The sequence below is a fragment of the Panthera tigris genome, chromosome E2, assembly GCF_018350195.1.
Source record: "Panthera tigris isolate Pti1 chromosome E2, P.tigris_Pti1_mat1.1, whole genome shotgun sequence".
Classification (NCBI taxonomy): domain Eukaryota; kingdom Metazoa; phylum Chordata; class Mammalia; order Carnivora; family Felidae; genus Panthera; species Panthera tigris.
Genome location: NC_056674.1, coordinates 15,446,890 through 15,473,285, shown reverse-complemented (window position 1 = coordinate 15,473,285; position 26,396 = coordinate 15,446,890). Strand labels below are relative to the sequence as shown.

General features: G+C 48.2%; 1 protein-coding gene across 1 annotated transcript in view; it reads left to right on the top strand.

The window, feature by feature from the left end:
• Nucleotides 1-26,396, top strand: part of RYR1 (ryanodine receptor 1) — a 112,577-nt gene that overhangs the window by 69,767 nt on the left and 16,414 nt on the right. Inside the window, exons 78-87 of the mRNA XM_042970107.1 lie at nucleotides 1,282-1,381; nucleotides 1,659-1,738; nucleotides 1,832-1,908; nucleotides 2,737-2,810; nucleotides 4,602-4,682; nucleotides 9,197-9,285; nucleotides 9,381-9,509; nucleotides 9,606-9,710; nucleotides 11,877-11,958; nucleotides 15,415-15,602. Of these exons, the coding sequence (XP_042826041.1) occupies nucleotides 1,282-1,381; nucleotides 1,659-1,738; nucleotides 1,832-1,908; nucleotides 2,737-2,810; nucleotides 4,602-4,682; nucleotides 9,197-9,285; nucleotides 9,381-9,509; nucleotides 9,606-9,710; nucleotides 11,877-11,958; nucleotides 15,415-15,602 (1,005 nt within the window). The remainder of the gene's footprint in view (nucleotides 1-1,281; nucleotides 1,382-1,658; nucleotides 1,739-1,831; nucleotides 1,909-2,736; nucleotides 2,811-4,601; nucleotides 4,683-9,196; nucleotides 9,286-9,380; nucleotides 9,510-9,605; nucleotides 9,711-11,876; nucleotides 11,959-15,414; nucleotides 15,603-26,396) is intronic.

The following is a 26,396-nucleotide window of genomic DNA, read 5'->3' as shown; positions in this document are numbered from 1 at the left end:
TTGGGGACACGGCAATGACTCAGTTTACTGGCAAGACAGATACATCGAGCAGACAGCAACAATATTCATGGTGGTGATGAGGGAAGCTCCAGGCAGAGGGGTCAGGGTCGGGGAATCCAAAGAAGCTCAGGGAGACACGGGGGGGGCGGGGGGAGTTTAGGGGACTGTGGAAGCCCAAGCAAGGTGCCTGACCCAACCTGTGGGGGAAGGGTGTCAGGGAGGGCTTCTCGGAGGAGAGATGTCTGAGCAGGAGGATAAAAGGAGTGTGCCAGATGAAGAAAAGGAGAAAGGTGTTTCAGATAGGGGGAACAGCATGTGCAAAGGCCACGCAGTGAGAAAGGGCTGGTAACCACGCAGCTGACCCATCCATTCATCATTAAGGCAGTCAGTAAGCATTTCCCCGAGTTTCTTAACCGTTTTTCTGCCAGGGTCCCTTTTGGCATCTGGTGAAGCCTCTCTTAGAAGTATGTTTTTAAATGTATAAAATGAATTCATAGCAGAGGAAACAAGCATATTGAAAGAACCATCAAAATATTGTTTAAAAAATTGTAAGATAGTCATAACTGCCTTTAGCGTTAGGGTTAGGCATCCTTCAAATGACACGATTTCACAGTGGGGCCAGTAGCTACAGTAACTGATGAGTAATGAACATAAGCAGTGTTTTAAGATGGCTGCAAAAATAACGCGGCATGGAAACATCTGTGGTCCTTCTTGGTGACACAACCATGGGTTCTAATATTGCTGTGATTTATAATGGAAGGAAATGCTCCGTTTCAGTCAGAGGGCGGTAAACATAAAAATATAATTTTTCCCCTGTTCAAGGCCCCTTTGGGGGTCCATGTGTGGGTCCAGGTTAAGGTTGCTCCGTGTCTGGCCCCGCACTGAGCACAAGAGACAAATCGTGGACTTCAGTCCCAGGGGATAGAGGGAGTTCACAATTAAAGAAATGAGGTGTGGGGACGCCTGGGTGGCTCAGTCGGTTAAGTGTCCGACTTCGGCTCAGGTCATGATCTCGCGGTTCTGTGAGTTCGAGCCCCACCTCGGGCTCTCTGCTGGCAGCTTGGAGCCTGCTCCAGATCCTCTGTCTCCCTCTCTCTGCCCTTGCCCAGCTTGCGCATGCGCTCTCTCTCACATTTTAATAAACGTTTTAAAAATTAAAAAAAAAGAAAGAAAGAAATGAGGTGTGGTTGGAGCAGGGAGGGTCAGGGTGAGGCTGTGAGGGGAAAAGGCTGGCTGGCGAGCCTGGACTCACTCGGTGCCGCGGGCCTGGCTCTGCCACAGGAGAAAGAGATGGAGAAGCAGAGGCTCCTGTACCAGCAGGCGCGGCTGCACAACCGGGGAGCCGCGGAGATGGTGCTCCAGATGATCAGCGCCTGCAAAGGTGCCCTCGTGCAGGCCCTCCTCCCGAGCACACGCATCCTGTCCCCACTCCCTGGGGACCTCGGGGCACCCTCGCCCACCCCGCATGCCTGTGCTTTGCACGCCAGCACTCACACATTCCACTTGCCTCGCCATGTCTCACCCGTCCCTCGCCCTGGCATGCTGCTCCCCCCCTCCCACTTCCCCACGTACCCTGGGATGGCTGTTTTCTGGTGGGTGGAGAACAGTGCTCTCAAACTGAGCGGACCCTCTTATGCCACCCTCCGTCCCCCCGGCAGGAGAGACGGGCGCCATGGTGTCCTCCACCCTGAAGCTGGGCATCTCCATCCTAAATGGAGGCAATGCTGATGTGCAACAGGTAACAGGAGAAGGGACTTGGGAAGAGGGCTAAGAGGGGTGGGAGGTTCCTGTGTGACTCCCAGCTCCTCCTCCCCGCCCACCCCTTCTGTAGAAAATGCTGGATTATCTGAAGGACAAGAAGGAAGTTGGCTTCTTCCAGAGTATCCAGGCGCTGATGCAAACATGCAGGTAGGGTCTAGGGGACATCTTTCAGTCACGCTCTTTGCGGTTGCTGTGCCCCCACTCGGTACCACCGCCAGCAACAGAGGCCCACTCAAACTAGCTCAAATACCAGGGAGCCGATCATCATAACAATAGCGAGAGGCTTTAAGAATGAACAGTTGGAGGGGCTCCTGGGTGGCTCAGTCGGTTAAGCATCCAACTTCAGCGTGGGTCATGATCTTGGTTTCATGACTCTTGGTTTCAGCTCAGGTCATGATCTCACGGTTGCTAGGTTCGAGGCCCGCATCCGGTTGACAGTGCAGAGCCTGCTGGGGATTCTTTCTCTCCCTCTCTGCCTCTCCCCTCCTCATGCTGTGTCTCTCTCTCAAAATAAATAAGTAAACTTCAAAAAAAAAAAAAAATGAATGAACAGCTGAAGCCCAAAGCTTGTGGAGAATTCAAGGGGCACTGAAGCAGCAGGGAACTGGGGCTCTCTCTGATGACCCCTATTAACTTGACTACTACCTCTGCCTTTGTTCTCTTCTGGCAACTGACTCCTCCCCTCCCCCACCAGCTTTGCTAATTGAGGGTTTCTGTTTCCTCCTGATTTCAACTTGTGCATATTTCATCCTGGCCCCACCTTACTTGTGAGCTGCGGCCACATGGCTTCTTCCAGTTCTGTTTCTGCTTCCTCTCGATGATTTCAGCTCATTCCTGGTTTACCGTGGCCCTCCACTCGCTAACGGCAGGGTGGGGTGGGGGTGGGGGTGGGGGCGTTGCAGGGCTCTGAAAGAGGGCAGAGGCCTCAGCCCATCTTCCCCGTCTTTCCTTCCACCTCCCCCGCCCCTCGCACAGCGTCCTGGATCTCAACGCCTTCGAGAGACAGAACAAGGCGGAGGGGCTGGGCATGGTGAACGAGGATGGAACCGGTGAGGCCCTCTCTTGGGCTTCCCTCTCCTGGGACATCCTCTTCCTTCGGGATCGCCCCCTCGCCCACATTGCCCAAAGCTCCCTTCCTCCAAGACTCCTCCGCTCCACAGCCATCCCCAAGCTCCACCCCCCACCCCCACCCCCACCTCCCGTGCAGTGGTCCCCAGTCCTGCCCCCACATTCCTCCCGGGTCTCCCTCCTCGGGGTCCCCACCCTTGGCTGTCCTTCTGTCCTGTGTTCTCTCACCCATCACCACACCGACCCCTGCCCTCCACGTGCCCCAAGTCTCCCACCCTGGTTGCTGTTCTCATTAATGTCCCTAATCCGGGTTAATCGAGTCTCCTCTTTGCCGTGTTGTGACGTGTCTAACTTTTCTGCCCTGATCCTCGCCTCCTGCCCTTCCACCTCGACTTGTACACCTGTTTTTCTCTTCCCTCTTCTTTCTCTCCCTCCACTTTTACCCTCATTTCCTACTCTTCCTTGGTTCCATCTGTCTCCTTATCGGTCTGATTCTCTGTGGTTGTTCCTCTCTTCGTGTCGATGTCTTCTTCATCTCTGACTGTGTCACTATTTTTCTGTGTTTGTCTCTGTCTCCTTCCTGTCTCTTTTTTTCCCTCTTTTTTCCTGCTTCCTCCTCCCATCCTGTTGGCTGCCCCAGTCATCAACCGCCAGAACGGTAATTCCCCCAGCCCATTCCCCTTGCTATGCTGCTGCACCCCTCCCTTCTAACCCCCAACTGCCCCCCTCCACCTGGGGGCTGAGGATCTGGGACATCCAGGGAGGGAGGAGCCCTTCAGCGACGCATCCCGCCGGCAGAAAGTCTTGAGATCAGGGGTCCAGAGACCAAGATTCGGGTCCCCGATTAGCCACTAACAATACCCGAGACTAAGAACAAGTCTCTTCCCTTCTATAAGCCTCAGTTTCCCCATGTGTAAAATAGAAGCTAGAGAAGATGGCAAAGATCCCTTTCCAGCTGGATGTTCTCAGACTTCCAGACCCAGATTCGCAGTCCCGGGGTGGGGTAATACCCACTCCCACCTACCCCCGCTCTCTGCGCCCGTGACCCCAGATTGGTCAAGTCTGTGGTTCCCATATGCCAACCGGATTGGTTGCCCCCAGCATCCACTCTGATTGGTGTGCGTGCCTCCTCTGTGCCTGCTCTGGTTGGCCCATCCCTATCTAGCCTCCCTTTCTCTCTTCCCTCCTCTAGAGCCCACGGTGACTGGCTTCTTTCAGATGCCCATTCTGATTGGCCCATGTTTACACGCCTCCCCCCCCCCTCCCCCGCATCTCCTGGATTGGCTGATTTCAAGGCATCTGAGCCAATTGGCTGGCTTTGGATCCACTCCCCGCCCAATCCCCTCCTGCTCAGAGCCTTTGCGTGAAATTGACTCCAATCCCCTTAATCCATTAACTCCGCCCTCCGTGGCCCTGGATGGGGGCTGAGGGAGATACCAGCTGCCTGAACTTCTGCTGGGTAGGCAGACATTCCCAGACGGCACACAAGTGGTGACGTCAGAGGAACACAGATATTTAGAAAGACAACTTGAGGCCCCAGCTTCATGACTCAGGACCCTTCAGGTCTTCATTTGCTGATGCCTCTGAAATCGGGACCCCCTGGTGTCATGGATGCCCGTGGCCCTCACAGTGTCTTTGAAGTGGCGGCTGCTCCTCCCTGCGCACCCGTGCTTTGTGCATGCGTGTGCAGTGTGCAAGGGCCGTATGCATGTGTGCGCTCTCCCCTGACACATCTGACGCTTTCTGGGCCCTGTCCCCCCTCTTCCACCCAGGAGAGAAGGTCATGGCAGACGATGAGTTCACCCAAGATCTGTTCCGTTTTCTGCAATTGCTCTGCGAGGGGCACAATAATGGTGAGGAGGAGGGGCGGGTGGGAGAGTGGATGAAGAGGAGGCCAGGGTTTGGGGTCAGTCTAGAAGGGTTGCCTGAGTTAAACTCCAGGCCCCTCCCTCCTTATCAGAGGTGGCCTCACCACTCGCCCTGGCCCCGATTGTCCTCCATCCTTTATTTTCAGCCATTATCAAGCCCTGCCCACCCACCTTCCTAAATCGCTCTTGAATTTCTGGAATCTAGCCCCTTTGCTACACTTTCACCTCTTCTAGCCAGTCCAAATTCCCCAAAAGAAATCTGCCCCCAAACCTACCTGCCCCCAGATCAGTTTGCCCAAATGAGCAATTAGCCACATGGCATTTTTCCACAGGCATTTTGCAGCAGCTGCCAGAGTTAAGTAGATGTAGTAGATTTCCATACTTTGGTTTTGTAGGGGGGGGGGGGATCACATGGCATTTAAAAATCAGTTTATTAGAATCACTTCTTAATTTCACTTCTAAAATACTCTGCCAGGTGGAAGGCCTTACAGATCCTTTCCTAACTTAAACTAGAGTTTCCCCAACTTTTTTTCTGGTTCAGGCGGTTTAACCAGATCAAGGCTGACACAGCAAGCTAGTGAAACATACATACCTCACAGCCTTAAAGGGACCATCAAACTTCTGTACAGCAAACTTTCTACCCAATGCCATTTCCTATAACAAATATGCAAGTCTCAGGGTTGTGGTTGTGATACTTAGCAGGTAATTGTGAAACCACAGACTGCCCAGAAACTAAGCTTCATGACAAGAATGGAAGTAATCATAAATCTAACTTCCATAGAACCTGCATCCCATTTGCTAATGTTGGTGAAGGTAACTCATATGTAAATTTCTTTAATCCACACTCTTCTCTGTTCAAAGGATAAAGCAGGATCCATTGCTCTGCATTCTCAAAAGCTCTTATGTCCACAGCCAGTTTTTCTTCAAGGTTCATGAAATACCTTTGTGCCATGTGACTAGGACTTTCTTTAATTGTAACTAAGGTGGAATCAGTCTTTGGGGTTTTAAATGAATTTTATTCCCTGGATCTATGATTATTTGGAAACGAGAAGGTGCTAAAGGGGGGAATTCCTCTCTCCTACCAAATTTACAAGCCAGTCCTCTGCATAAATTCGTGGACCCATTAACCAGCCCAATCAAATAAACATTTGAAATATCTTTCAAATCTCAGGTGCCTCGCATGTCTTGAGTATTTGGTGCCATTCGAAGTAGACAACAGGTTTTTCTCTTGTACATGTCTGAGACTATGTTCTTGGTTGACAGCTTTTTACGGGAGAGGGGAGCTGTATATGTAAACATTTAGGCATATAGCCCAGTTGAAATTAACACAAAGGAGTCAGAGAACATATACATTTGCTTCTAAAATATTGAATATTTGAGCATAATCTTCATCTACAGTGTGAAACCAGGCAAAATGGTTTATGAAATAGAAATGATTATGATACAGCAATTATGAAATAGATGTCAGATGGACAGTAAAACTTTGGGGGGAAAAAAAACCTTTCAAGGGCTGGTAAAGGCATCCTGGGCAACATGACATTGCCGTGAACGTGCAAAGGACTTAGCTGAAGTTTGTTTTCATTGCCTTCACGATTTGATGAATTGATCATTTGGCAAATGGGTCTACAGAGGTGGTTCTCAAACTTAAGAGGGCCTCAGAATCACCTCGAGGCCTTGTTAAAATACAGATTTGAGGGCTCCGCCCCAGATTTTCTGATTTAGTAGTTCTGGGATAGAGTCCAGTAATTCTTGTCTCTGACAAGTTCCCAGGAGATGCTGAGGCTACCGGTCTGGGACCCACACTTTGAGAATCACTGCTCCAAAGTGCAGCTGTTAACCTCAGCACTCTTTAAGGCTCTTTAAGAACAGCTAATGTTTTTTGAGCACTTGTACCAGATGGCTGTCCTAATTTTTTTTTTTTAATTTGGAAAAAGCATTTATTTATTTATTTTGAAAGAGAGAGAGGGGTGCCTGTGTGACTCATTCGGTAAAGCGTCCAACTTCAGCTCAGGTCATGATCTCGCGGTTTGTGAGTTCCAGCCCCATGTCGGGCTCTGTGCTGACAACTCAGAGCCTGGAACCTGCTTCCGATTCTGTGTCCCTCTCTCGCTCTGCCCCAACCCCGCTCCTGCTCTTTCTCTCTCTCTCTCTTTCAAGAATAAATAAAACATTAAAAATTCTTAGAGAGCGCAGTGTAAGTGGGGGAGAGAAAGAGAAAGAGAGAGAGAGAGAAGGGGAGAATCCCAAGCAGGCTCCGTGCTGTCAGCACAAAACCCGATGCGGGACTCCATCTCACAAACGGTGAGATCATGACCTGAGCCAAAATCAAGAGTCAGACGCTTAATTGACTGAGCCACCCAGGCACCACTGTCCTAAGTTTTTTATGTACGCCAAAGCATTAAAAATTCACAAGAGCTCCATAAAGTAGGGTGTGCTGTAACCACCATGTTACATATGGGGGAACTGAGGCACAGTCTGTGCCACACATAGGGATTCAATAACTTGCCTGAGGTCACACAGCTGGGAATTCATACAGCCCACTCCTACTTACCTTTCCTGCCTCAGTTGAGGTCCCTTCCCCCAGGGAGCCTTCCTTGATTACGTCGTCGTCAGCTGAGTTAGGCATCTCCTCTGGGCGACTGCAGCCGCCTAGGTTTCCCACCTCACAACCCTGATCATTCTGCTCGGTATTCCCCCCCCCCACCACCACCCCTACGACCCATGAACCCATGTTTATAATTATTATTATTACTAACTTCTCAACCGCACACCAAAATAGAGAGAATGGTCTAATAAATGGTACCCATCACTCAGCTGTAGCAGTTATCAGCTTTTTGCCATAGAAGAATGTTTTTCAAATAGTGGCAACCAATGCACCAGAGGATCGTGAATCCGTGTATTTCAGAGGCTCTCATCCGAATTCCACGCTGATATGCCTGGGGAGCATATTTTTAAAATACACTAAAGCCCAGTGTTCATTCACCCTCAGAGATTGTAATCTAATTGGTCTAGGGTTGGGGCTTGAGCAGGGGGACTTTGAAAAGCCTCCGGGTGATTCTAACATGCAGCCAAGGTTGAGAGATTGAGGACTACGAATGTAGTGAGTTAAGATAATTTTTTTAAATATAATTTATTGGCAAGTTGGCTAACATACAGTGTATACAGTGTGCTCTTGGTTTGGGGGGGGGGGTAGATTCCCGTGATTCATCGCTTACATACAACACCCTGTGCTCATCCCAAGAAGTGCCCTCCTCAATGCCCATCACCCATTTTCCCTTCTCCCTCACCCTCCACCATCAACCTTCAGTTTGTTCTCTGTATTTAAGAGTCTCTTATGGTTTGCCTCCCTCTCTGTTTGAAACTATTTTTTCCCCTTCTTGAGATCAGAATTCTTTTGTAGGTAACTAGACTAGCACAGGACAGAAAATACCAGAATACATAGCACATGTGTGAGTATGTGAAACTTGTGTTTTGGGTATATGTGGATATAATTTCAGTTTAAACACATGTACTGGGTTTTAATGTAAAATGGTTCCCCTACTGTAAGCTGCAGTCAGAAAAGATTGAAAAATTACTACACAAGAATATAAACTTCACAAGGACAGGGACTTTTTCTTTTATTGCTGTATTCCCAGGGCCCAGAACAGTGCCTGGCACATCATAAATGCTCGATAAACTTGTAGTACCGAAGAATAAGTGGCCAATCTCCATCTCACATTAGCAGATAGTATGTGCTCAATAAATAGATATTGAGGGGAGCCTGGGTGGCTCAGTCGGTTGAGCATCCGACTTCGGCTCAGGTCATGATCTCGTGGTCCGTGAGTTCGAGCCCCGCATCGGGCTCTGTGCTGACAGCTCAGAGCCTGGAGCCTGCTTCCGATTCTGTGTCTCCTGCTCTCTGCCCCTCCCCCACTCATGCTCTGTCTCTCTCTCTCTCTCTCTCTCTCTGTGTCAAAAATAAATAAACGTTAAAAATAAATAAATAGATATTGAACAAATATACAAAAGAAATGGCAGATATTTATCTCTTCTGGCTTTGGCTAGGTGCTCAGTAAATATTTGTTGGATAAATGAATGAATAAATAACCAATCTTCCATCTCCCCCATCACATAGTAGGTGTTCGATAAATATTTTTGGAAACAAACGGAAGACTGAATCTCCATTTTTCCCTGCTATACTGTGGGTGCACAAGAAAGGTGTTTGCGCGGGGGGGGAGGGGGGGAATGAATGAATAAATGACTGACCCTCCACCATATCTGGCATGTAGTTGGCCCTCAATAGTTATGTACATAAATGAAAAAATGATCCTCATCTTCCTCTGACACACAGTAGGTACTTGATAAAGACTTATTAAATAAACTAACGAGAACAATTATATGCCTCTGGCATACAAGAGGCACTCAATAAACCTATTGCATAAATGAATAAACGACCCACTGTCCACCTCCCCTAGCACACGGCAGACTCTCAATGAACGAATGGCTTTTCTTCTCCCCAGATTTCCAAAATTACCTACGGACACAGACAGGGAACACGACCACCATTAACATCATCATCTGCACGGTGGACTACCTCCTGCGGCTGCAGGTGAGGCTGTGAGGCCGTCCAGGTGTGACCCGGGTGGGGGGTTGTGGGGCCCCGGTTGGCCCCAGCACCCCTTCACACCCCGTCGGTCCCCCCAGGAGTCCATCAGCGACTTCTACTGGTACTACTCCGGCAAGGATGTCATTGAGGAGCAGGGCAAGAGGAACTTTTCCAAGGCCATGTCGGTCGCTAAACAGGTGTTCAACAGCCTCACCGAGTACATCCAGGTAGGACCCGCCCTCTGGGGCGGAGCGAGGCCCCCCCACCCCCTATCCCCGCACCCTGCGCCCTGCTTGGCGCTCACTGCAGCCCTCTGCCCCCAGGGCCCCTGCACCGGGAACCAGCAGAGCCTGGCGCACAGCCGCCTCTGGGACGCCGTGGTGGGATTCCTGCACGTGTTTGCCCACATGATGATGAAGCTCGCTCAGGTTCGAGACCCTCTGTTGTTCTTCCTGCAGCTGTTCTCGGGCATCCCCGAAGCGGCTCACTTCCAAGTCAGTTTCTCACCCAAGTCCCGCTGGCACGTTCCAGAAGAGTTCCCTAGGGGTGGCCAAATCCATCTTCCTTCTGGATTGGCTCTCTGCATGACCCCGCCTCCTCCTCTGCCACCACCAATCGGCTGGCTTCCCATGCACACTTCCATTGGTTTGACGTTTGGGCCCCGCCCCCTTGGGCCCGGAGTTCCTCTATGATTGCTTGGTGTTCTTTTCTCTGGGGTGAGGTCCTCTCAGACTCCGACCTCCCTGGGGATAGAAAGGGGGTGTCTTTCTGGAACAGGGACTGGGGCTGAAGGAGTGTTTTGCTTCTTTATTCTGCCTGCGGCAGATGACGCCCGTCTCGGGCACCCATGATGTAAGGTCCCTGTCGAGTCCTTCTCCCATTTCTAGAATCCTGTGTACCCTTCCCCTATCACCCCTGCCCCTTTGCAGTCTGGTCAGTGCCTCATGCTCTGCTTCTGTCTGGTAAACATATTCGAGGCTGTACCGTCCGCATCCTGGACGGCATAAATGCAACAGTGTTCCAGCAGATGGCAGTACTCTGTACGCCGAATTATAATTTCCCCGCAGGAAGCGTCTTGAGGAAGGGGAGCCTTTTTCTAGTTACTCAAAGGTGCCACGGGGGCTGGCAGAAATCCTGTCTGCTGTCACCTGACTTTTTGAAAGGAGCTGAACTTGGAAGGCAATTCCTTAGTTTCAGTGCGGTCGAAGTTGTGTTATTGGTGTCATCTTCAAAGTCTAGCGAGTACTGGTATTTTAGTCTAGAATTCCAAATCCTGCAGTGCTAATGCATTAGCCAAGGACCAGGGCTAGGTTGCATGGGCTGGGAATCCAATGCAAAGTGATGGCCTAAGCGGGGTGGGGGGGTGGGAGGGATTTATCAGTTCACACCAGAGATCCAGGGCCTAGAGTGATGTCAGCTGAACTATCTGCCTTCTCTGGCTTCATTCTCAAGCAGGCTCTTCCCCGGACTGAAAAAAAAGGTGCCCCAGGGTTCTATGCACCCCCCTCCCCCCAACAGCTCCAGGGGGAAGATAATCCCTCTTTTGTCGGAGCTCCCACTTGGGATTCTCTGTTTGGACCATTGGGTCACGTGCTCATCCCAGAACCAATCACCGTGGCCAGGGGAGGGCTCTGATTGGCCAGATCTGGTCACATACCCACCTTTGAAACCAGCAAAGTGGGGTTAGCCCCACTTGCTCTGAGACTGGGATTGTTACCGGAAGCAGGGCGCTGCCTCGTGCATCACCGGCAGGCGCACACCACGGGCACCCACAGAGTTGGATTTTGAGATTCCGGAATGTTGGGAGTTCAGAGTCAGAATGCCGAGCTTTGGAACTGTGTTAGAATTAGAACTCTAGAAGGAGCATTCGGGTAGAGGAGCCTTACGTACCCTTTATCCAGCATCCTTCCCCCTTCTCCATTGCATTAGGTAGAACCAGATGAAATGACCACTCGGTGGGTCAAAAATGCTCACATATTAGCAGTTTTATGTAGCTCAACAGAATACCTGTGGGGACCATGAGGCAGAACTCTGACCATGTAGGAAGTTTCTGTAGGCACTACATGAGGCACTGTGACTGGGGAGGCAATGTGCCCCCACATTCTTCCCAAATTGTTCACCGAAAGGCATGTGGCTGAGTCCTCCAGCCTTTTTCCTGAACCCAGAGTCTCGCTTTTTCCATCACATAGTCACTCAACAAACATGGATCAAGCAGCCACCATAAGCCAGGCACAGTGCTGAGCTCTCACCCCTTCCCAGCTGTGTCTCCCTACCCAGTACGTGCCCCTCTCTGTCTCTCTCAGCTCCAAGCTTCTCTCCCAGCCCTCCTTGTCCGCCAGCTCTTGCCCCCACATAGCACCCGTTGGGCCTGCTTACCCCCCAAAGTGCCAACCCCACCCCCACAATCTTGTCTCTCTGCCCCTTCCCCTGCTTCCGAGGAACATGTGTGGAGTCGGGTCCCCTCGGAGGTAAGAGGGGGAGAAAAAGGGGTCTTAGGCCCCGTGGGGTGGGTCAGGAGGGGCGGAAGCAGCTGGAGGTGGGGAGGCGTCTCTGCAGAGACCAGTTATCCCATGGTTGGGGTGTGGGGTCTCTAGGACTCGAGCCAGATCGAGCTGCTGAAGGAGCTGCTGGACCTACAGAAGGACATGGTGGTGATGTTGCTGTCACTACTAGAAGGTAAGTGCCCAGCGGGTGTGGGTAAGGGGAGGGTACAAAGGTACAGACAAGCAGGGAATGGCCCTCGGAGACCCAGGAGACCCTAACCTTCAACTTCATCCCACATCGTGTCAGGGTCAATGGGTTGATGAAGGAGTCACAGTACCAAACTCAGTTAACCCTTACTGAGCACTTATTATATGCCAACTGTACACACTTAGTTTTGTGAATTCCCGGGGAAATCTTAATAAGGTGGGTGGCCTGGACACTCTTTAAAATGTATGTACCTGGGGCGCCTGGGTGGCTCAGTCGGTTAAGCGTCCGACTTCGGCTCAGGTCATGATCTCACGGCTTGTGAGTTCGAGCCCCGCGTCGGGCTCTGTGCTGACAGCTCAGAGCCTGGAGCCTGTTTCAGATTCTGTGTCTCCCTCTCTCTGACCCTCCCCCGTTCATGCTCTGTCTCTCTCTGTCTCAAAAATAAATAAACATTAAAAAAAATGTATGTACCTAATAGTTATCTATGTTCATTTGTTAAATGTGTCACTTAGCTTTTGCTGCCTCAGGAATGTCCTCAAAACTTAGTGACTTAAAACGACCATTATTTACTGCTAATGAATAAGACATTTTAACTAGTAGACAAAGACTTTTCTACAGAGATTCACAGTGTCCTCATTCCTTTCCATGGTTGCATCATACTCCATTGTGTGAGTGAACGGTGATTCATTTAGCCACACCCCAGTCAGCGGACATGCAAATTAAAAAAATGTTTTGCTATTACAAAAAATGTTGCAATGGATAATCCTCCTACAATCTTTCAATGTTTTTGATGTGTAGTCATTAGCTTTTAAAAATTAGAAGGTTCCTGGGGTGCCTGGGTGGCTCAGTCGGTTAAGCATCCGACTTCGGCTCAGGTCATGATCTCACGGCTTGTGGGTTCGAGCCCTGCACTGAGCCCTGTGCTGACAACTCAGAGCCTGGAACCTGCTTCCGATTCTGTTTCCAGCTCTCTCTGCTCCCCTCCCCTGCTCACTCTCTTTCTCTCTCTCTCTCTCTCTCTCTCTCTCTCTCTCTCTCTCTGTCAAATATAAATAAGCATTTTTTAAAAAAATTTTTAATGTTTATTTATTTTTGAGACAGAGAGAGACAGAGCATGAGCGGGGGAGGGGCAGAGAGAGAGAGAGAGAGAGACAGAATCGGAAGCAGGCTCCAGGCTCCGAGCTGTTAGCACAGAGCCCGATGTGGGGCTTGAACTCACAAACCTGAGCTCATGACCTGAGCTGAAGTCAGACGTAAATAAGCATTTTTTAAATTTTATTTTTTATTTTTTAAAATTTACATCCAAATTAGTTAGCATATAGTGCAGCAGTGATTTCAGGAGTAGATTCCTTAGTGCCCCTTACCCATTTAGCCCATCCCCCCTCCCACACCCCCTCCAGCAACCCTCAGTTTGTTCTCCATATTTATGAGTCTCTTCTGTTTTGTCCCCCTCCCTGTTTTTATATTATTTTTGTTTCCCTTCCCTTATGTTCATCTGTTCTGTCTCTTAAAGTCTTCATATGAGTGAAGTCATATGATTTTTGTCTTTCTCTGACTAATTTCACTTACCATAATACCCTCCAGTTCCATCCATTTAGTTGCAAATGGCAAGATTTCATTCTTTTTGATTGCTGAGTATTATTCCATTGTATATACATACCACATCTTTTTTTTTCAACTTTTTTTTTTTTGGGGGGGGGACAGAGAGAGACAGAGCATGAACGGGGGAGGGGCAGAGAGAGAGGGAGACACAGAATCGGAAACAGGCTCCAGGCTCCGAGCCATCAGCCCAGAGCCTGACGCGGGGCTCGAACTCACGGACCTCGAGATGGTGACCTGGCTGAAGTCGGACGCTTAACCGACTGCGCCACCCAGGCGCCCCTACATACCACATCTTTATCCACTCATCCATTAATGGAAATTTGGGCTCTTTCCATACTTTGGCTACTGTCGATAGTGCTGCTATAAACATGGGGGTGCATGTGTCCCTTTGAAACAGCACACCTGTATCCCGTGGATAAATGCCTAGTAGTGCAATTGCTGGGTCGTAGGGTAGTTCTATTTTTCGCTTTTGAGGAACCTCCATACTGTTTTCCAGAGTGGCTGCACCAGCTTGCAATCCCAAATAAGCATTTTTTAAAAATCAGAAGGTTCCGTAAAAAAAAAAAAAAAGCAGGGAAGGAGTGCCTGGCTGGCTCAGTGGAAAGAGCATGCGACTCGATCTTGGAGTCATGAGTTCAAGCCCCATGTTGGGTGTAGAGATTAAATAAATAAACAAATAAACGTTTAAAAATAAATAAAAATCAGAAGGTTCCCTTTAAACATCAGATTCCCAGCTTTTCATGAAAATTGGAAAGATTTGGTGACCCTTCCCCCCACCCACCCTGCCCACATTCTCGCATGGCAAAAAATCAGCTGCACCGGCTTAAATAAGTAAAGTATATCAATGTCAAATCTAATTTTGATGACTGCACTATGATTATATTAGAGAATGTTCTTGTCTTTTAAGGCATATACACTGAAATGTTCAGGATAAAAACACCATGTCTGCAGCTTACTCTGGAATGGCCCCGGGGGAAAAATAGAGGGGGAGTAGGGGAAGGGGAAGAGAAGGGAGAGAGGGAGACAGGAATTAGGCAAATGTGGCAAAATGTAAATAGTCAGTGAATCTGGAATAGGAGGGTCCCCTCGCACTGTTGCAACTTTCACGTAATTGGAAGCCATGTTAAGATTGAAAGGTACAGGGGCGCCTGGCTGGCTCCATCCATGGAGCATGCAACTCTGATCTCTGGGCTGTGAGTTCAAGCCCCAGGCCGGGTGTAGAGATGACTTAAAAATAAAAATTTTTAAATCTAAATAAATAAATAAAATGGAAAAGTACAAAAAGAAGCTGAAGCCAGTTTGCTTCAGACAGGGGTGGGATCCGTTTACCAGAGTCTCCACTTCTCCCTGCCCTCTTAACTTTGGCCTACCTTGCTCATCTACGGACCTGCTTGACCTCGGAGGACAAGTGGAAGGCTTAGGCGTGTGAGCTCTGAGGTCATGCAGCTCTGGGTTCAAGTCCTCCTCACCCCCTCGTTGGCGATGTAACCCTGGGCGTGTGACTTTCTCTGGGTCTATTTCCTCATCTGGAAACACAGATAGTAACACACTTCCCCTGCACTTGGCGTGGCATCTGGGACCTGCTGTTAGCTTATGCCACGGTCAGTTTTATTGAGGACTCCCCCACCTATCAGGGAGGGGACCAGCCAGGTTCACACATGATGCTGATGCAGATCAGGAAATGAGCTGTGCCCTCTGAGGCGAGGCTTGGGAGCTGGCCAGGGAAGCTTCCACCAGCATAGGGGATCCTGGTGGCTCCTGAGCTGGAGAAGGAGCGCAGCCCAGGGGGGCTCCAGAGAGGAGGTTCCACCAGCCACACTGACCAGGGCCTGCCCACAGGGAACGTGGTGAATGGCATGATTGCCCGGCAGATGGTGGACATGCTTGTGGAGTCCTCATCCAACGTGGAGATGATCCTCAAGTTCTTCGACATGTTCCTGAAACTCAAGGACATCGTGGGCTCTGAGGCCTTCCAGGACTACGTCACCGATCCCCGTGGCCTCATCTCCAAGAAGGACTTCCAGAAGGTGGGTGCTGGAAGGCAGGTGGGTTGGGGGCACCAAGTGGCAGCCATGCCCCGCCTGGCTGCCTGCCTCGGGCAAGAGACTTCTCTGTGAGCCTCAGTTTCTTTAGCTGTCAAGCGGGGATAACACCGTCTTTTGGGTTGTTTTGAAGATGAAATGCATTAACACAAATGAGAACCTTTATTTCTGCTATCATTAACAGTCATCATATCATAATCATTATAGGTAACAGTTATTCAGTTGAGAAACGCTTGCTGCATTTCTCCTGCATGCTGGGCCCTCTTCCGGGGCCGAGACAGACACAGCCCTGCCTTCACGGGGCTTGTAGTCTAATGGGGGAGGCAGTCACCAATGACCATTACAGGTCAGGTAATGAGGCTCTTAGGAGGGAAGTGCAGGAACCAGCTTCATCCAGGAGCCCACTCACCTGCCCTGTCAGTCCTCCCAACCCAGCGCTGCCTTCTCTCCCTACGGAACCCCAGGTAAGTTACTCGTCTGCTCTGAGCCTCAGTTTCCTCCTCTGTGAAATGGGACTAGGATAACAACACATCTCACAGGACTGCTGTGAGGCGGACGGAGTGTGGACAGTGCCTGGAACACGGGAGCCCTGAAGACATATTACCTACCGTTACTCCTGCCCGATCTCTTCCCTCACCATCGTGTTAAGTTTTTTTTCTTCTGAAATAACTCCTGGCCTATAGAAAAGCTGCAGGAACACTACATAGAATTTCTGATTACCTTTTCACCCAGATTACCCAAACGCTCACTTGTTACCACATTTGCTCTCTCATGATTCCCCTTTTCTTCTAAATACTTGAGCGTGTATCTCCTGAGAGCAAGTGCATTCTCTTACATAACCACAGAACAATTAGGCAAATCAAGAAATTAGCATCGAGGGGCACCTGGGTGACTCATTTGGTTAAGTATCCGACTCTTGATTTCGGCTCAGGTCATGATCTCACAGTTTGTGAGTTTGGGCCCTGCATCGGGCTTGCGCTGACAGGGAGGAGCCTGCTTGGAATTCTCTCTCTCTCTCTCTCTCTCTCTCTCTCTCTCTCTCTCTCTCTCTCTCTCTCCTTCCCCGTTCTCTCTCTCTCAAAATAAGTAAACATTAAAACAAGGAAATTAGCATCGATATGATGCTGCTATCTACACACCTTAGTTCAGTTTTCACTCGGTGAAGAAATTATTCTCCCTGCTAACGACCCGATCCGGGACTGCATTTAGACATCCTGTCTCTTTAACCTCCTTCAATCCAGAACCCTTCCTTGATGTGTCTCTGTCTTTCATGACCTTGATATTTTTGAAGAACAGAGACCAGTGTTTTAGAGAATGCTTTATAATGTGTGTTTGTCTGGGTTTTCCCCGTGACTCGATTCAGGTTACACATCTTTGGCAGGAATATCATAGAAGTCATGTGTCCTCAGTGCATATCGGGAGGCGTGTGACGTTGGTTCTTCCTATCGCTGTTGGTTGTAGCTTGGCTCGCTTGGTCCAGGTGGTGTTTACCTGCAAATGTACCGTCCTTCCCTTTAATATCTGCTGAGGATGTGCCTCGGGACAATGCAAATATCCTGTTCACCCTCCTGGGTCAGCATCCATTGGTGATTCTGCCTCAAGCTGATGGATGGTGGGTTTCTTTTTCTTTCTTTCTTTCTTTCTTTTTAATGTTTATTTATTTTTGAGAGAGAGAGAGAGCAGGGAAGGGGCAGAGAGAGAGGGAGACACAGAATCCAAAGCAGGCTCCAGGATCTGAACTATCGGCACAGAGCCTGATGCAGGGCTCGAACCCAGGAGCCACGAGATCATGACCTGAGCTGAAGTCGGACACTTAACCGACTGAGCCACCCAGACGCCCTGTTTTCTAATTTCACCGCACCCTTTACCTTTATTAGGTACCATTTTTCTGTCCTTGTTCATTTATTTCTTTTTTTAGGTTTATTTATTTTGAAAGAGAGAGAGAGAGCAGGGGAGGGGCAGAGAGAGAGGGAGAGAAAGAATCTCAAGCAAGTTCCGCATTGTCAGCGTGGAGCCTGATGAGGGGCTCGATCTCACAAATCATGAGATCATGACCCGAGCTGCAACCAAGAGTCGGACGCTTAACTGACTGAGTCACCCAGACACCCCCATTTATTTATTTTTTATACCAGGGTAGACTCCTGCTTCTTATTTTAACCCAGAGGTTGCAACAGTTGCTGCCCATGCAACAAGCATTTAAATAAGTCCAGGGTCTCCCAAGTTACAAATAAAGTGTCCCCGCCCCCCAGTGCCCTCGGAGAGCCTCCCGTGTCTCTCCTCCTTCTCAGCCAAGCCTTCCAAGAGCCGTCTACCTTCGCTCCCTCCTTCGTCACCTCCCACCCCTTCCCCAACTCAGGGCTTGCCAGCTGTGGTCCCCGTCACTCTGTGGAAACTACCCTGACCGAGACGGCCAGTGACCTCTTCACCCCCTGTCATCTTCGGGCATCTGCCATGGTTGGCCATTTCCTTCCCTCGGCGATGCCCGCTTCCCCGGGCATCTGTTCTGCACACTCGTGGGATCACTCCCCGCTCCCCCCCCCCCCCCCCCCCCGCCAACCTCTTGCAGCCTCTTAATCGTTGCTATTCCTGAGCCCTCCAACCTTCCAGAAGAAGAGCCGATAGTTATCATGTTCTCACTTTAGGCCGGGTCCTGTGTACCAATGAGTTAGTTCATGCGGTCCTTACAGCGACCCTAAGTGGTAAGGACTGTTTAGTTTGGTCTTGTTTTATCCTCATTTACAGAAGTGGAAACTGAGGCACAGGGAGCTGAAGTGAGTGCTCTCCGCGTCACACAGCTCACGACGGACAAAAAGTGGGGTTAGAACTCGGGCGGTCTGTCTCCAGAGCACAGATTCATCCCTTAAGCTAGTCTAACAAATAGTGAACGTGACCTGGGTTCCAGCTCGTGGCTGCAAGTCCCAGCCCTACTCTCAGGATGCAGGTCCAGGGAGAGAGTCCCAGTCAGTGAGAGAACCAAGAAGCACCATGCAGGAGCCAAATACACATCATGTAATCGTGTAATGATTCTTCTCAGAAAAGGAAGCCATCAACAAAACGAAAGGGCAATTTATGGAAAGAGAGAAAATGTTTGTAAACCACATATATGATGAGGGTTAATATCCAGAACAGGCAAGGAACTTACACAACTCAATAGCAAACAGAACAAAACAAAGAAACTGAATTTAATGTTTTTATTTTTCGTTTTGAGAATGAGCGAGCATGAGCGGTGGAGGGGGAGGGAGGGGGCAGAGGATCTGAGGTGGGATCTGTACTGACAGCAGTGAGCCCAAGGGAGGGGCTCGAGCTCATGAACCATGAGATCCCGACCTGAGCTCAAGTCACCAATTTTAACCTAATTTTAAAATGGGCAAAAGACCTGAAGAGACATTTTTCAGAAGACATACAGGGGCACCTGGGTGGCTCAGTCGTTTGAGCCTCTGACTCTTGATTTTGGCTCAGGTCACGATCCCGGGGTCGTGGGATCAAGCCCTACATTGGGCTCTGCACTGAGCGCGTAGAGCCTGCTTCAGATTCTCTCTCTCTCTCCCCCTCTCTCTCTCTCTCTGCCCCTCTCTCCCACTCTCACTCTCTAAAATACATTTTTTAATTTAAAAATAACTAAAAATAAAACTTACAAAAAAAAAAGAAGACATACAAATGGCCAACAGGTACGTGAAAAAGTGCTCGATGTCACTCATCGTCAGGGAAGGGCAAATCAGACATACAGTGAGCTACACCCGTGAGAGGAACCAGTCCCCAGAAGACAGGAGAGAGCAAGTATGGACAAAGATATAGAGAAAAAGGAACCGTCGGGCACCATCGGTGAGGATGTAAATGGGTGCAGTCACTGAGGAAGACAGTGTGGAGGATCCTGAGGAAATAAAAATAGACCCACCATAGGATCCAGCAGCGCCACTGGGTGTGTATCCCAAGGCAATAAAACCATTATCTCGAAGAGCTTTCTGTGCTCCCACGTTTGTTACAGCATCGTTCACAATAGCCAAGGTATGGAAATTACCTGTGCATGTGACTGATACAGTGGCTATTATGTATTCTTCTGCCTTTAAAGAGAAGGAAAGCCTATCATTTGCAACAACACGGATGAACTGTGAGGGCATAATGCTAAGCGCGTGGTATCACTCACGCGTGGAATCTTTTAAAAGAATTGAATTTGTAGAAGCAGAGGCTTGAAAAGGGAGTGGCGTGAAGGGCTTGGGAGCGGAGGAAACAGGGAGAGGTTGGTAAATGGGTACAGACGTTGAGTTATAAGGTGAATTTAAAAAATGAACCGGGTAAAGATCCCTGTTGACTGTTCAGAGGTTCGCACGTTAACAGGATTTGATGTGATGTACACATCTTACCGCTCAGTATCCTCTCGGTTTCACAGAGTTATAATCCGTAACTTTAAACGTGCGTTGGGTTTTTTTTTTTTTTGGAATAAATAATACGTTCACATGACTTAAAAAGCAAAATGGAACAAGGTATGGAGTGGGACGTCTCACTCCTACTTTCTCAGCCCACTTCCCCCCACCTCCCCACTGCCGTGAGTAGCATTAGTTTCCTTTGCATCCTTGCGTTGTTCTTTTCCAATTTTGTTATTCTCCTCTTTTCTTGCATAACAGCCAGTGAACTACATGCATTGGTCCATATCACTTAATATATTCTGGAGATCAGAGAGTGACCTCATTCTCTTTTCACAGGTGCTAAGTATTCCACTTTAGGTATATATTATAGTTTATTTGATTATTCTTTGTTGACAGACACTTGCTTTGTTCCTAGTCTTTTGCTTTTACAACTCATGCTGTAGTCAGGGCTGCCATGGATAGTTGTGCGAGTTGTACACTGTACAGAGGTACAGTTTATAGCCCAGATATTGTACATTTGTACTGCAGATAACCAGCAGATGGGAGTAAGTGCGCCGAGGAAGGCTCCATTTGGACCCCTAGCAGTGCTGGCTACAATTGCCCCTGTACATACATCATTTTTTATGTGCAGTTGTATCTAAGAATATTCCAAAGATTTCTGGGTTAAAGAGTAAATGCATTTGTCATTTGGAGAACTTTTGCCCTCCATTTTTCCCTCTCAATAGCAGCATGTGAGCGTGCCTGTTGCCCCACAGGCTCGCCACCAGACCGCATCGTCAAATATCTGGATTTTTGCCAATCTGATAGGTGAAAAACAATATTGCTGTGCAGTCTTAATTCACATTCCTCCAGTTATGGGTGCAATTAAGCATCTTTTTATGTTATTTCTTTTGCGTCACTTGTTCGGTGAACGGACCATGTCCTTGCCTTATTTTTCTATTGGGAAGTTGGTGTTTTTCTTCTTGCTTTCTAAGAACTCTTATCAGGCTGATTATAACTTTGTGAGTGGTCGGAGTTGCACCTGTTTCTCCTAGCTCGTCATTTGTCTTTGGACTTTGCTCGTGGTGTTATTATCATTGCTTTGGCCATGCAGAACACTTTTGCTTTTCATGTAGAAAATCATTTGAAATATTTTATTAATTTTTCATGAAATAGATAAGACAAGCACATACCACTATGGTTGAGGTCACCTTTGGCCCCCCACCGCCAACCCTGTTCTCATCCCACCTTTCCAAAGCCTGCCACCGTCATCCACTTTAGTTTACATCTCTCCGGATGTTTATTTCTGCATTTCTGTTCACATGTGGATCTGCATTTTTAAAATATAGCATCGTTTTCTGGTTTCCCAAGTTCTTTGTGGTTGATGGAGCACGGTTGGCAAAGCGTGTCTTCGTTGATAAGTACTCGGCAGATTCCAAAGCATCTCCTACAGTTTAGAAAGCCCCCTCTGGTGACTGAAGACACATTTCTGGCTATTCATTTATTCTTGGTCAGTACTGTTTTGAGGTTTTCTTTTCCTTCTTTTTTTTTTTTTAGTCTGGAAATATTTTTGTATGTGTCTCCTAAGTTCATCCATTTAAAATGTACAATTCAATGGGCTTTTTTTTTTTTTTTTAGCATACTCACAGAATTGTGCAAACCATAGCTACGATCTAAGTTTAGAACATTTTAATCACCCCAAACAAGAAACCCTGTACCCTTTAGGTCACTTCCCATTTCCCCCACCCAGGGGCCTGGCCACTGCTAATCTACTTCCTGTCTCTATGGATTTGCCTCTTCAGGACACTTCATATAAATGTAATTGTACAATATGTGGGCTTAAAACGCTTTTCTCTCATAAGGAAAATTCCTTTTCCTTTTACAATAACAAACCACAATGTCATTATAACTCCAAACCAAAAAGGAAACAATGAAAACAGAAAGAAAAAATATCCACAACTCTTTTTTAAACGATCAAATATCTAGTCCATGTTCACATTTCCCAATCTCATAAATATCACATACAATTTAAAAAATTTTCTGAACCAAGATCCAAACGAGGCCCACCCACTGCTCCTGGCTGATCTTTCTTTAAACCCCCTTTTATCTACTGCTCTCCAGCACTTTTCCTTTGCCTTGTAGTTGATCTGCTGGAGACCCAGGTTCTTGGTCCTTTAGAGGAGCACCCACTGATAGAAACGCAATGTGAGCAACATACATATTCTAAATTTTTCGAGTACCCATGCTTTAAAAAAGTAAAAAGACACTCATAAGGTCATTTTCAACAATACATTTTTTTTTTAATTTTTTTTTAACGTTTATTTATTTTTGAGACAGAGAGAGACAGAACATGAATGGGGGAGGGTCAGAGAGAGGGAGACACAGAATCTGAAACAGGCTCCAGGCTCTGAGGGGTCAGCACAGAGCCCGACGCGGGGCTCGAACTCACAAGCCGTGAGATCATGACCTGAGCCGAAGTCAGACACTTAACCGACTGAGCCACCCAGGCGCCCCAACAATACATTTTTTTTTAAACAAAATTTTAATGTTTATTATTTTTGAGAGAGAGACAGAGTGTGAGTGGGGGAGGAGCAGAGAGAGAGGGAGGGGGACACAGAATCCGAAGCAGGCGCCAGGCTCTGAGCCGTCAGCACAGAACCTGACGCGGGGCTCGAACCCACAAACCGTGAGACCATGACCTGAGCTGAAGCCACCCAGACGCCCCCACAATATATTTTATTTAACCTAGTACATCCAAAACATTATTTCAACATGTAGTCAATAGAATAAGTTATCCAATATTTTATACTCTCTTCTCATGCTGAGTCTTTGAGGTCTAGTGTGTATTTTATGCTTTCGGCACATCTCAGTTTGCACCGGCCGTGATCCAAGGGCTCAGCAGTCGCACGTGGCCCTTGGCTATCATTATAAAGTGCCTGTCCCGTTTGTAGAGTTTCCCACAGTTTTGATCTGGCTGAAGCAACCTTGTAGTGTCATGTAACATGTTCCTCATTCCCCTGTGTTTCCTGTAAACTGAGACTTGGGTCAAGAAGCCCATCAGACTCACATTTGGGTGTATTTGTTTGCCTTGCCAGCACATCCTCTGCGGGGCACCATACGCTTCTCAGGAGGCACGTCCTCTCCTGGTATCTCTCCTTCGGTGAGGTCAGCAGCTCCTGATGTTCGACACGCAGACACATTAGTGCTTGCGAGATTGCAAAATGACAATATTCTCTAAAAGTTTGACCATTTAGATTTTAGGAAATATGTTTCCTAAACACAAAGCATCATGTGATTCCCAAGCACTTTACAAACCTCTGTATTTCACATGTTTTTCAGTTTCTTTGTGGTTTAGGGGCACCTGGGTGGCTCAGTCGGTTGAGTGTCCAGCCCTTGACTTTTCAAGTCGTGATCTCACAGTTTCATGAGTTCGAGCCCCACATGGGGCTTTGTCCTGACCTCGCACAGAACCTGCTTGGAATTTCCTGCCCCCCCCCCCTGTTGCATTCTCTCAGTCTCTCTCACGATAAATAAATTAACATTTAAAAAATAATAGGGGTGGAGCGCCTGGGTGGTTCAGTTGGTTAAGCGTCTGACTTCAGCTCGGGTCATGATCTCACGATCTATGAGTTCAAGCCCCGCATTGGGCTCTGTGCTGACAGCTCAGAGCCTGGAGCCTGTCTCCGATTCTGTGTCTTTCTCCCTCTCTGCCCCTTCCCTGCTCACGCCCCATCCCTCTCTCTCAAAAATAAATAAATATTTAAAAAATTAAAGAAAATAATAATAATAGGGGTGCCCAGGTGGCTCAGTCAGTTAAGTGTCCGACTCCAGCTCAGGTCATGATCTCGCTGTTCGTGAGTTCAAGCCCCACGTCAGGTTCTGTGCTGACAGCTCAGAGCCTGGAGCCTGCTTTGGGTTCTGTCTCCCTCTCTCTCTGCCCCTCCCCTGCTCATGTTCTGTCTCTCTCTCTCTCTCTCTCTCTCAAAAGTGAATAAACATTAAAAATAATAATAAGCAAGTTCAGGATTTTTAAAAGGACTTTGGAATTTTCAAAAATTATAAAAGGTAAAAACTCTTCTCTGTTTCCAGGATGCTAAGGTCACTTGACAAATATGTACTGAGCATCTACTCTGTGTAACAACAAGCAAAACAGACAGAGATCCCACCCTCAGAGCAGATGGCCCAGTGGGAAGGGGCAGATGAAAATAACTAAATAAACAAAATAATTCCGGGTTATAATCTGAAGCCTGAAGGAAATGAGCGGGGTGGCATGTGGGAGAGCATGGGTGGAGTAAACCCTGTAAACGGGGTGATCGGGGGAGGCCTTTCCAGAAAAAAAGCATTGAAGCTGAGAGCTGAAATGTACCATGTGGAGGTGGGGGAGGTTGTGACATCTAGATAAAGGGACAGGGAGTGTAAATGCTGCATGGTGGGAACCAGAGGGGTGGCAAGGAGGCCAGCGTGACCGGAGAGGGCTGTTGCTGGGTAACAGGGAAGGGGTGGGAGGCAGCAAGCCACACAAGGCCTGGTTGGCTGCAGGGGAGACTCAGACTTTTAACGTGAATGAGATGGGAGTCAAGGGACAGCTTTGAGCGGGGAGGAGCGTGTCCTTAGATGTTTTATCCGCTTCCCCTGGCCGTGTGTGGGGACAGACAGTGGCTTGACGGGGAACGGGGAGGTCAGGGAAGAGGTTGCCGTGAGAGGCCAGTGGGAGACAATGGGGGACAGAACCGGTGCGGGGACAGGGAGGGGGCAAGTGTATGTGGGCTCTAGATCCGTGAAAGCAGAGCTGACAGATTTGCTGATGAATCAGGTGTGGGTGGTGAGATAAAAAGGAGGAATGAAGGGTGACTCAAAGATTTTTAGCTTAAGCAGCTGGGTGGGTAGCGATGCTATTCCTGAAATGGCTAAGACAGTGGGAGGAGAGGTTTTGAAATCAAGAGTTCAGTTTGGGCCATTTCCAGGTTAGGGTAGAGATCCACAAAAAGATGTCAGGTAGGGCTTCCTACCCTGGATTCCGGGGAGTGTCTGGATTCCGGGGAGAAGTTAGGGCTGAGACGGAAACTGGGCAGTTATCGGTGTGGGATAGTGTTTAGAGCCCTGGGCCTCAATAATATCTCCGTGGGGAGTGTACATCTCACGAAAGGGGTGCAGATTCCAGGCCTGGCGCCCCCCAACCTTTAGAAGTCTGGAAGAAAGGGGGACTCCGGCATAGGAAACTGATAACAATCAGAGAAAAGAGGTATTTTGAAAGAAGGGGAGCGTTCAAATGGATGAGGACAAAGAGAGCCACAGATCACAGGAGCAGAGTCCAAGACTGAATGGAGGGGATGAAATTCCAGACCCTCCCCCCCCAGGGAGGGGGCGTTTTAAGAGGGACAGTGTCACTCCGCATCATAAGGGGAGGAGGCAGGTGGGGGGGGGGGGCGAAGGTACGTGGTGAGGAGTTCCTGTGTGATTATGTCTCCAGGCTCTGTGGTTTCTAGAACCCTTCATCATTTGCAAAGCGTGTTACTCATTTAGAAAGCATTTTGCAAAAGTTCTTGGCTACAAAGCACTTTTTAGAGCCAGAAAATTTCGCTTCTGTTCACACCCCAGAGCAGAATTTCTCAAACTGCATGCTGCAATTCATCTGTGGGGCATGAAATTCATTTAGTTAAGTCGTGACCAGCATCTTTAAAAATAAAACAGAACACTGCAGTGTTGCATAGCGAAAGTCAGAATTGTGTCATGAACCCCCTTTTTTTTTGAGCCACACTGCAAAATGCATCCTTACTGTGGGTGCAGTCAAAACATTTGAAAAAGTGCCCCAGAGAACTTCTCGTAAAAAGGACATAAGAGATCAAAGCACAAGAATGTTCAATGAAAGTGGGGTCTGTAAAGTAAAAATCTGGAAACAGCCTAAATGTCCACCATCAGGAGAATATATAGTGTTACATTTATTTTAAAAAAATACCACACAGCAGTAAAAATGTATTTGTTTGATCCATATATCAACATGCATAGATCCTGAAAATATACAGTTGAGTGAAAAAAGCAAGTTTCAAATTACAGGATTATAATAGCAATTTTTTAAATTAAAAAAGTGCACAGGATACTATGTATTTTTTTATTTTTTATTTTTGGTAACATTTTATTTATTTTTGAGAGACAGACAGAAACAGAACACAAGTGGGGGAGGGGCAGAGAGAGGGGGAGACAGAATCCGAAGCAGGCTCCAGGCTCTGAGCTGTCCACACAGAGCACGATGCGGGGCTCCAACCCACTAACCGTGAGATCGTGACCTGAGCGGAAGTTGGCGCTTAACCCACTGAGCCACCCACACGCCCCTTGGATCCTATGTATTTTTGTGACAGAATGCCAGGATATAGATAGTAGAAGTATTGACACGTGTTTGGAAGGATCCATCAACTCCAGGATAGGGGTTACTTTGGGA